Here is a 12128-nt window from a genome sequence, read left to right on the forward strand (position 1 = left end):
TCATGTAAACAATAACGTGGCGCAAAGCGTGAAGTGTTTTTATAATGTGCTAACCATAGCTGTGTAGCTAGCCACCACACAGCACATCATTATATACCGCTAGCCCAACTTCAGTAACCCTACAAACGCCACTGCTGTTTTGTTTTCTGTCTTCATTTATGTCAGAAGTGATAGCAGAGCTGTATGTTTTCATTTTTGCTTCGGTGGTTAAGCTGCCGGATTTTTGGCTTCACAACCCTCCTTCTTGATTCATGCACGTTGAAGCTCAGTTTGCTCTTCGTAGCGTTTCAGCCAACGACACGAAATACCATCGTGTGGTGGCTTTGCTGGTTCCGCTGTCCACCTGTCGTGTGATGACCCTTCTCCGGGATGCCCCCACCCAAGGGAAATACACCGCTCTCAAGGCGCTGCTGCTGTTGCAGTGCTACTCCCTCTCAGATGCAGAGCGGGTCAAGAAACTCCTCTCTCTCTTGGGCCGTGTGATGGTACCGCTCTCGAGCTCATGGAGAGCATGCTGTCCTTGCTAGGAATGGATGACAGTGGATTCCTCTTCACTCACGTCTTCTTCCGACAGATGCTGGCCTCGCCAACTCCCCGCTGCTGGCCATGAAGGATTACCGCTCACTCACAGAAGAAGTGGATCGCATTCTCCTGGCTACCAGGAGCTTCGGCATCCGGGCGATAGTTCCCGATTCACTGATGGCATCTCCTGCGCCCCCATTCTCCTGGGGGCCTCCGACTCATCGATGGTGGCTGGGATGGCAGCAGTTTTGGCCAGCTTGAAGCTGGCCAAATCTCCTTCATCTCAATGATGCATTTGCAGTTTTAAGGCTCAGGGAAACGAGGTCGCCAGCACTCTGTAGCGGCTGCAACTGCTGCAGATAAGCAAAGGCTGCTCTTCATAGAGGACTCACGCTCAGGGAGACGTTTTCTGGTTGACTCCAGCTCCCAGAAGAGCCTCGGGAACTCTCGTGTCATCTTTGCATACCTCCACAATGGTATATTATTTAATCTTAAAAAAAATTGGAAATTTCCTGCGTACCACCAGAGAGAGCGCAAGTACCACTAGTGGTACACGTAACACAGTTTGAGAAACACTGCTCTAGAACTCTAAAGGATTCTGAAGTTAGAATATTTACAGTTACATTCTAGAATAGTCTAGTTATATTTATATCAGTGAATGGTCTAGTCCAGTTTTATGCCATGTCATCTACTGAGCTAAAGTTTTTACTGGTTTTTATTTAATAATTTTAGTTATATTTTATTCATATTTTTTACATTTAATTTACATTTTGACTCATTTTAACCATTGGTGTAATTTAATGCAGAGTGATGTAAATGATTGTAGTCCTGTGAGAAAGTAAGTGCACCCTTAACGCTAGGACTTAAGAGGGTTATCCCGTCTTTAAGTCTGACGTCATTAGCCGTTTCCAGGTCCAAACTCCGCTTCTGGTCCCAAAGTCAAATGAACACTGATCAGTACGGATGCTTTACACAGGTGTAACAATGTAACAATCTGACTGAGGGCTTTCAGAAGAATTGAAACATACAGCTCTGCTATCACTTCCAAATGAAGGCAGAATTTAAAATACAAAATATGAGTAACTGTATTCCGTTACAGTTACCATTTAAAAATGTGGTATTCAGAATACAGTTACTTTGTTGAAATAAATGGATTACACATCGGTCTTTTCCTGTTTCATATGTTAGGCTATGCCCTCTCTATTTTTGGTAAATCCACGCCGGTGGAAACTCAAACAAAACACGCATTAAGAGGCTCTAATACCTGTGTCTCAATCTTGCGGCCCATTGCACCTCTACTTGCGGCCCGCATAATGACGTAAAGAAATATTTTTTAAAAAATTTGTTCAAAAAATTATTTAATATGAAGGCAATAGGCAGAGTGTTACAGGCATAGCCCTAAAGAATGTAGCCTCATGGGCAGCGTAGCCCAGTTGTAAGTGAGCTATTAAGACTCGACTGTACACTGTTTTCCTCCGAAACAATAAGTTCCGTTGGAGCAGCCTTTCAACACCTCTCTCTGTCTCTTGCTAGCAAAGTTGACCCAGACAACAAAGTAAAGCTAGTTTTCGGCTACGAGCCCGACACGGAACCGACGTATTAGCAAGAGGTCCCTTTACTACCATTTGGACCTGTTTTATATATGCACGGAATAGTTTTCTATACGAGATCGCTGCAAAAAGTGCAGCCTTACCTAATGTCCACCCTACTGTTACTAATTTTATATTAAGATTTAAAAATCTTGTTTGTATTGGTATGGCGAGTATCCTTCAGTAATAGTAATAAATCACACAGCAATAGTACATTCATGTAGTTGTAAAACTGCTGATAATATATTAAGTAATCCAAAGTATTCAGAATACGTTACAAAATACATTTTGGGGCATCTATTCTGTAATCTGTAGTGTAATACATTTTAAAAGTAACCTTCCCAACACTGGTAGCTAGCTACACAGCTATGGTTAGTATAATATAAACACAGTGAAGCTGGAGGATAAATGCTAGCTTTTTTGTACTAAATAAAAGTTAATGTGAGGATTCACTATGGTTAGGGACACGTGCAGTTGCATGACAAGTGCAACCCAAACACCTCAGACCAACTGTCAAACATGGTAGTGCATGGGTGATGATTTTGGCTTGTTTTGCAGCCATAGGACGAGGGCACCTTGCAAACCATGAGTTGACTGAAATTGAGAGAGCTATCTGGGGTAGTCCTTTCCTCTTTATATATCAAACCAAGGTTTCTGACTAATGTTTGAACACATTATGTGAATAATACTGTGAGGTAACACTTGCCCTTTTTCTAGATGCAATATGAAGTTTTAAATTAAACTTGCTTGACTTCTGTATACATGTCACTCACCATAGCTGTGTGAAGATTTGTGTTTGCAGTTGGAGATTGACATCCATTTGCCGTTGTCAAAGTAACTCCAAATGTCTGATTGTAGACTGGAAAACAAACAAACAGGAAGTTATTGGTACCAAATTTTAGATTAATTTTCACCTCTGGAAGACCTGCACTGTGGAGCTATAATCAGATCAAAACTAACACAATTATTACATGCTTCAATACTTAGAAATGCTTCAAAACCAAACCTCTGATGACACTTCCAAACACAAAACACAGGACAATGATTAATCCCAGGTTTGACTTCTTGAGAACATATCAGTCAGTATAAACTATGAGCGTTTCACTTACTGAATACCGTCTTTATATTTCTTATGAAGTAAATAAATAACCCTCTTTTAGCCTAATATTCTACATGCAGATCTATACTGATACTCTAAAAGTTTATCAGATGAAGCATCTAATGTATTCCTTTGGGAATATGTATGGGTCGGATTCATATGCCTCTGCATATGCCTTTGTGGTCTGTTGTTAATTTTTAAAAATTCTCTAATCTGCACTAGCATTACGCTGACAGTAAATCTTTATGCTTCATCACACGCTGTGGCTGTAGTTTCTTTTGATCAGGTTCTTTGCCCATTTATTGACCCTCTTCCTTATTGGGACTACATCTGATTTCATATCTTACACCCATGCTCACTGCAAATGAAGAAGCAACACTGCTGTAGGAGTAGAAAATATCAGCATGGATCTGTCAAAATAGATTCATTCTGAAACTACTTCTACTGGGCTTCTACAGGACAATCATTGATAGTACGGGCTAAACTCCTGCTACTACTATGCCTGTCACAACTATGCTAATTTTGCCACTGCTGAAGCTACAGTAGTTAGCAGTTAGCAGCAGCAATTTTACTGTTGTTCTAAAATAAAAGACTTAAATTTAGAGTTCTTTAAGGTTTGATTACAAGTTTGATTGATTAACATTCTATTATTGCTGCTTTTTAGATGGTGTAGCTTTTGCACATATTACTGTTAATATCTGTAAAATATAATGTCATTTCTAAAGCATTATAGATGAAACTATTCAATACTAAACTCTGCTACACCATGAAAATACCCTACACTTCAGTGAGTGCTTTTGCTTATTAATCTGATATCACTTTACACCCCACAACTACATTCTGGCAAGGAGTAACTAAAAAGAACAATAAGAAGGACAGCTGTGAAATTAATGAAAGTGGTGTTAGTAAAGGTGGCATGCAGTGGTAGCAGTAGCAGAATTAGTAGCATCAGCACCAGTAGTGGTAGACCTGTAATAAACCTTGTAGTATAAAAGGAAATAATACTTGACACTCTGTTAAAACTCAGGATGACTGCGTTGTACATTAGTTGCATCTGTCGTATGATTTCTCTTTTGAATTCGTTTCCATTTTTGCTGTTTTTTTTAATGATTTTATGCCATGTGCACTCTTAGTTCCACCTTTTTAATTTCCATCATTACTCTGTTTCTTGTGCTTTAGCGTGACTTAACTTCTGTTCAGGTGATATAAGAGGAACTTCTGTGAATAAGGGGGCTTGAAGCTGGCCAAATCTCCTTCATCTCAATGATGCATGCTCGTATAGTGGAGTAGCTCTTGGCACATGTATTATTATCCTGTCGTGTGTGAGTATGCCTGTGTGTGCAATAATTATAGCAGTCCTGGTTTCTGTTAAAGGCACTAGGCTGCCATTGGCTAAAGATAAGTCAATTACTGTTGATTATCACACAATACACACCCATCCTGTGCACTGAGAGTGTGTATGCAACCTGATTGCTATTTCAAGATACTGGTTGTCACGACTTCCCTAAGAGAATCATTTATCACCCTGAATTATATCTTATGGAAAAGATTTGCAAACCAATATAAACACAAACTATTAGGAAAGATGATACAGCACAACTGCTGTGTAAAATCTCTAGAGTCCTACAGGAGTTTGCTTTATGAGCACTATTTGTCCATGTTTCTGTAGTGCAAAATTCATAGTGTGACAGGTTCTTTTTCTCTACCTCACCCTTTTCTTTTACTGTTGTGAAGTTGTGAGTTGTCAATAAAATCAGATGAGTGGACAAGTGATTCTGTTTATTAGTGTACTGTTTAGTGTACTTGTACTTCCTTGTAACTGCCCGCTACTTTCCTAAAAGTAAATTCGCTTGTCAGTCATTCTGCCCTCCTTCCTACATTCCTTCTTATCTACCTTCTCAAATACTTACCTTCCTGAGGTTGTGCCCAATGGTGGAATGTAGCTGTGCTCAGCTTGCACAGTATCATGCTTTGTTATAGATTGAACTACCCCAAATCGTATACATGTGAAACAGAAATTTTCATTTGTTACAATTTATTGGTTTGAACTTTTGCTTGGAGAAAGTATTGTGCCTGATGATGGATGTTTGTCAGTAGTGTTATTTCTTTCCAGTTAAAAAAAAGATGATTAGTGTGACTTGCAAGCACATATTTAGAGCACCAGTAAATAAAATGATTAATGATTAGCTCCAACCTACACCGACTGTTGTAGAACTGAGATGCTAAATATATACCAGTGTTTTTCTTTCTCTTGTAGCTATAAATACACTGTCCCATTTATAGTTTTACCTGTAATGTAGTACTTTTAGAGTGTAAAATTAGTACTTTTACTCACGGAATCTGAATGCTTTCTTAACACTTGTCTTATCAACCTTTTCTTTTGAATCATATCATTTTATTAGATATCACATACTCCCAGTATCTCTCCCTGTAGGACTGTTGCAGCACTACTAGAGCAGATTTTCATAAACAGTGATAAGTCATACTGTAAAAGAAATCCATAAAAAAAACTTGCACAGCATCTTATATTAATATGCTGATATTTTTTGTAGGAACAGACTCACACCATGTTACAGTGTCTGTGTTAGGCCAGTTACTGTGTCTCAGTTAGGCCACTTCAAAATTCAAACCATTTCACATTAAAAAAAATGTTGTAAATGATGCATTTTGTGCATTCAGTTAATCCATATTTTCAAGATTTTGTTGTATTTTGTAATAGTTGTGTATAGAATATTTGTAACTAATACTATGCAATTATTCTAATGTGCATCTACACAGTGACTCTAATTTCTAACTTATTGAAACTGTTTTTAAAATTCTTTGTATGAATTATAGGCAACCATACACCTTCCTCTCCTTCACACTGACCGACTGCATTTTAAATGTATTTATATTCAGTATAGTTTAAAGGGATGCTATTAAAAACCCATCACAACTGAGATATATATACTGGTCTGTAAAGTGTCTTAGGCGACCACTGAAAACACAATGTGCGTGCTCGTTAGTGGCAGTGGGTATTATAACAGCTGGGTGCAGTAAGGACAGCTTGTACTCTCATTGTCAGCAGCCAATAAAAAAGTGAATGTTAGTTATAGATGGAAAGAACAACAAGCGAGAGACAGCAGGGGGGAACTGGAGAAACTCAGCTTTATTGACCAAAGATAGAGAGAAGATACAGACATCAGAAAAGACAGAGCGAGAGAGTGAGAGTGAAGACTGGAGTACGGTGTGAAGTCATAACCAGAGAGAGAGAGAGAGAGAGAAGTGTGAACAATAGAAAATGGCTCCTTTCTGTTTTAACAGTGCATACAATCATGAGGGCAGGCAGACAGGAAAACAGAGACCCCTACAGAGTCAGAGGAGTACTGCAGGCGTGGCAGTGGGGCTGGTAAACTCAACAGATTTGTTGTCCATACACTGTATACCTCTTTGCACTACATAAAAAACACAGGCACATTCCCAAACAAGCAAACTGGATCAGTCAGGTTCTGATATCAAGATCCGTCTTGCTATTTTGGGGTTTGTATTTTCATTTATAGGTGTTTCTTTCTTTTCTTTGCTCTGCTTTACTCCCTATCACCTTCACACTTTAGTGAAACTAACATTATACTTTCCTTAAAACCCTTCTCTGCATAGTGTCCTCACTATTTAAAAACAAATAGCTATAGGTAATTGTTCATGTTTCAGTAAATCTGAACAGGCAAATGTCTCCAGCCTTCACGCTTGTCCTGTGCAGATAAATAAAATAATTATGTCTAGTACATCTGGCTATTTTATTGTTGGCCAAAAAAAGCTTGTGGTGGTCATAAGATGGGTGCTGTTAATAATACACACAGCAGTGAAGTGAGAGAATGAAATTATACAAAGCTCTCGTGTGTGCACTCATACAGTCATTATATGGTATCACAGGACATTCTAACAATGCCTAGTACCATAATAACTATAATTATCTCTTGATCTCTATATAGATGTGGAAAATAAAATCATCACTAAATAGAATATAGAGCATATTTACATTCTGTATCTACACTGGAAACCAGACGAGCCAATCACACAGCCAGCTGGACTGACTGACACCAGCGGTGGCCAATCACACTGAAGCATGTTTATTAAAAGGATGTATGGCTGTGCACAGAGCCACATAAGAAAATAAGCAATTATTGAAATCTGCTAGTTTTTGTTAAATACTATTTTGTTTCTTATTTGTGATGATCAGAGTTGGTACACAGTGTGGAAAAAAAACCACTATGTTCTTCAGTAGAATCAGGATGAGTAAAGCAAAAAAAAAAGAAAGAAAGAAAAATAGTGCACTCAAAAAAAAAAAGATTGTTTAGCATCCTGTGTCCAATTTATTCCCTTTAGTTAAATAGTTTAGGTTCCGTTCTGTGTTTTAGATTTAGTTATATTCATGATGTTTATAGTTCCTATATCAAGGGGCACACCTGAGCCACAGAATACCCCTAAATCTAATTATCTGGGTCATAAGAACCTTCCAACATGGCCGAAAAAGCGCAGTCATTTCCTTCAATCACGTGCTTCATCTGGTCCCTATAGCTTCAGTGACCTCATTCATTTGTCTCTCTGCAGGGTACAATGGCAAAGTGTAATCATTAACTCTCCAAAAATCTTTTCAAAAGATCTATATTGAGCACCACCATCCTCCCTGTTCTACCCAACATGAAAGACACTTGAAATGAAGTAAAGTCGTTCCAGAGCATCCATTATCATTCAACTGAATGAGCACAATTGCTGCTTTTGAGAGATTTTTCTGAAAACAAGCCTATGCAGTGTAACATATACTATGTTATAATGACAACCAGGCCTTGATAATTTGTAGCACCCTTGTAAACGAGGGCCTGGTTGACGGCTATAGCAACAGCTGGCAGTGTTTTCAGTCTCTTTGCACTTGAAAGAGTATAATGGATCTCTGGTGGAGACAATGAAGTGAATTTAATGGACAAAAAAACGCTGATTGTAATTTGCACATGATCACTGTCTAAAAGCTCATTTGAGCACAGCTATTATAGTTGTAATTTAGTAGTGGTAGTGCTCGTTAATATTCATTATTCACATGTTTGTGCCCAGGCTGTTAGTGGTTGTTTCTATAGGTATAAATGCGTGTTCCCTCACTGCCAGAGTGTTTGTTAAGCTGCCCTTAGCTTCCTGTGCTCTGTAGTGTTTTGAAACACTGGAAAATTGACTGTGCAGATCCTAATGGCTGCCAAAAGGTGTTCCACAGCTTCTCATTGGCTGTTGAGTTAGGAAGTGCCAGAATCAGAGGAAATGACCTCAGCAGTGGAATAGCTGAAGTCGATGGAGGAAACACCAGAGAGAACGAGCGACAGAGAGAGAGGAAGATGGAGACAGATGGATGAGAGAAAGAGAGAGAAATTAACTACAGCATCAAAGACTCGCTTTCCCATTGGAGGAAAACATTGTCTCAACAATTCAGAGTCCTTTAAGTTTCAAAAAACAAAAAAAAATTTAGCTAGCTAATTAAAAAAAGAAATTAATATCTAATTACTTCTAATCTCTGTTAGGACTATCAGTGTGGTAGAATGAAAGAGGCACATAAAGAAACCAAGGCAACGAGTACCCACCTTTCCTTCCTCATCAGTGAGAGACTGCGCAAGGAAAGGAGTTGGTTGTTTGAGTTTGTATGTCGCGTGTGTGGTTGTTTATGTGTCTTATGTGTTAAAACAACAGCAGGAGGGTTGTGAATGAGTAAAGAAGTAAAAAAAATATATATAACTGAGGCTGTGTTTGTCTTTTTTAATATTTTAAGAACTGGCTTAGTAAAGGAGATGAGCTGTTTGATTGTCCTTAGAACCAGACATACTGTTTGGTTAGAGAGCATATCAATGTGAGTTGATTGTCCATAAAGTCTTACTGACCGCTGAGATTGGCTTTGTATGACCCTCTTTAAGCTGTTTGTCAACCGGTATCAATTTTGTCCATCTCTCTGTCTGATTTCACCACAAGTATAGCAGCAATACAGCAGCTTGCTTCCTGCATGAATTTCCAAAATATTCTGTGTTGTCTAAGGAGACGGCAGATGGAAAGAAAGAGCCTCCGTGTTGACAGAGAGGATAATGAAAGAGAAGAGATGTAGAGGTGGTAATGCAACTGAGTAAAAAGTCAACAGTCAGACAAGAGCGTGTATGCGTGTATGAGTGTGCCAGCCGATCAGAGTCCAGAGGTGGAGGAGGAGGAAGGCAGGGCTTCTGTTAGTAATCATCCAAAGACAGAGGAGAAGAGGGTAATAATAAAAGGGTGGAAGAAGGGAGAAGATTCAGTCACATGAGGATGCAGCACTGGCAGCGTTTCCTCTTGTCTGTACCTGTAGCAGGGGTGAGGCCGGGTGGGGGGACCGTGTTGGCTTCTGGATTTGCAGGGGGCGAGGAGGTACTGTCAGGCTCACGGCCATCAGAAGACAGTTCGGTGCTGACAGCTTCAGACGTGACTGGCCGGCCCGACACGAGGTCTGCTGCTGTGCCGTCGATGACGGAGATGTCGGTGACTGTTTTCTCTCTCAGTGATTTCTCATCATCTTCATCGATGAGAACAACCTCAGCCTTCACAGCGCCGTCGAATCCCAACAGTTGTCTGCTCTCGCTCATGTCTTCAACGTCCTGGTAGCCGAGGAACACCATGGTGACTGGGTGCTCCACGCTCGCCTGGGGCGGGGAAGTGAGCTCGGTGCCCGGGTGGCCTGAGGATGTTGGTTGGGTCGTGACGGCAGCAGAGGAGGGGGGCATCATGCCCAGACGGCTTTCCCTCTGGAGTGTAACCTGGGCTGGTGGGCTAGAAGGGATGGATGGCGGGGCACAGGAGGGTGGGGACAGATCATCAACATCTGCTGGAGAAACATATGCCTGTGGGGCAGCTGGAGTCACTGTCACCTGACCCCTCCCGCCGTCCCCGCCTCGTACTACAGGTCTGGCAGCTCTCTGGATCAGCTGGTCAACCTGCTCAGAGCTCCAGCCATTCTCTACGGTGGTGGTGGACACGCCCCCAGAGGAAGTGACCTCATAGACCACTTTTCTGCCATCGTCGTAGACTTTGACCCCACGTGAAGCTGCATCCAACGGGTTCACGCGGTTGGCCGAGAGGATGCGCTGCTCACCAGTCTGCGGGTCGTGCTGCACGTTGATCTCCATGGCAAACATGGCTGTTAAGGAGGGAAGGGAGAAGGGAAGATTTGATGCAGAAAGGGAGTGGGGAACAAGGAAGGAAGAGTGAAGGGGTGGGGGACCAGTGGAGGGGTTTGGGATTGGAGTGAGGAAAGGGAAGGGGGGATGATGGGAGGGAAAAAAGTGGATGAAGTGAGGCGTGAGGACAGGGACATAGTGTTTTCTGTTTACTGCTAAATGTGCAATTAGTAAAAAACACATAACCAGGATTTTATTTTATTCTCAAAAATGAATCAAACTATAAAAGGAAAATATCTCGATCAAAGCCTGAACAAATGGTTTGGCATTCTACAAATATGGATCTTTCCTTACCTCAAAATCTGCAGCATTGTGAAGCATAGTAGTGAAACTTATGTTTCCCCCTACTTTTTTTTTTAAAGGTGATAAGTAAAAAGCTATGTTAATAGTTTCCCCATGCTCTCAGTATCTTCCCTGTGTAAAGAATAATGTGGCTTCCGCAACCGATACAAAGCTGACCTTGTGTTAGAACCTACTAATACATAATCCATTACATTATTATAATTAAATTTCCACGTTTTCTAATACAGACAATCATGAAAAGCACCGAAGCCCATGTGCTTCCATACATGTGGTTAAGTTAACTTAAAAAAGTTTATGAGATTTGATTAGTTTAGAGAAAACGTATCGGTGCCGCTTCAGACTCCGTGTGAGTTTATGCAGGTTATAATCCAACTTGGCTGAGGCCCAGAACTGTCCTGTCCTGTCCTCCCTTCCTCCCTCCCTCACTCTTCTCTTCTCTTCTCCACCCCCTCCCCCTCCCTTACCCTCCTCTCCTCCCTTAGTCTTACCAGGTCTTGGTCTGGCGTTGTCGCCCAGGGCAGGTGGGCCAGTCTGGTGCTGCGTGGCCAGGGCGAGGTGGTTGGGATCGGGGTCCATGCGGTCCGAGAGAGGAGCAGACATGCAGCCAGTGGCATCTAGTGAGCAGGAGCACAGGAGGGGAAATGACAATGAGATGAAGCTGTGAGGCTGTGAGTCACACACACACACTTACATTAGCTACATGCCAATACACACAAACACACACCGGGTATTCACGCATACACACACCTCAATGATGTGGAGTCCACCCTGATACAAAAACACACAAACAGTCCGGCCTCACAACAGGGTAACTAACCACACCCATGTGTGACCCTGCCCGCCTCTATTCAACACATCCACCCGCCCATACACACCATCTAACTCTCCTCAGCTCTGTTTCTCTGTCCGCAGCAACTCTAGTACCCCTGAGGTTCGTTGCTTATGCAGCAGAAGTGTGTGTGTGTGTCCGTATTTGTGTATATGTTACTGCTTTGTGTGTGTTCTTGTGTGTCTATGTGTGTGTGTGACAGCAGGAACAAAGCTTTTGGGGCTTACAGGGCTTGCTGGTGAATGGGATGAGGATAAAGCCAGTGACTGCAGGCTGCAGAGTCATGGCCTTGTGCGCGTGCGCGCGCGCGTGTGTGTGTGTGTGTGTGTGTGTGTGTGTGTGTGTGTGTGTGTGTGTGTGTGTGTGTGTGTGTGTGAGCTTCAATAGTCTCGCTGAGCCGCGCGCTCTTTGAGTGTTTTTTCATGCCGGTGTCTATGTAGTTTCTGCTAGTGTGTGTTTGGGGGTTCAGGAGCGAGCTCTGGCTTGCATCTCTCCTGCCTCAGCGAGACTATTATCCACACACACAAATGCACACATCACACACACCTCACTCTGTGCAGTTTCAGTTAACATGT

The 12128-nt window shown here is 41.6% G+C and overlaps 1 protein-coding gene across 3 annotated transcripts in view; it reads right to left on the reverse strand.

Moving 5' to 3' along the window:
* palm2akap2 (PALM2 and AKAP2 fusion) overlaps positions 1 to 12128 on the reverse strand; it is a 91242-nt gene that overhangs the window by 34271 nt on the left and 44843 nt on the right. For 2 of the 3 annotated variants that reach the window (XM_026174198.1, XM_026174196.1), the window contains exons 7-9: positions 11213 to 11338; positions 9551 to 10381; positions 2885 to 2970 (exon numbers count right to left, since the gene is read on the reverse strand). In XM_026174198.1, coding sequence (XP_026029983.1) covers positions 2885 to 2970; positions 9551 to 10381; positions 11213 to 11338 — 1043 coding nt within the window. Of the gene's footprint in view, positions 1 to 2884; positions 2971 to 9550; positions 10382 to 11212; positions 11339 to 11471; positions 11862 to 12128 lie in introns of those variants that run through there. The other variant, XM_026174199.1, reaches the window with a different exon arrangement.

Source organism: Astatotilapia calliptera, chromosome 7 (assembly GCF_900246225.1).
Source record: "Astatotilapia calliptera chromosome 7, fAstCal1.2, whole genome shotgun sequence".
NCBI lineage: Eukaryota > Metazoa > Chordata > Actinopteri > Cichliformes > Cichlidae > Astatotilapia > Astatotilapia calliptera.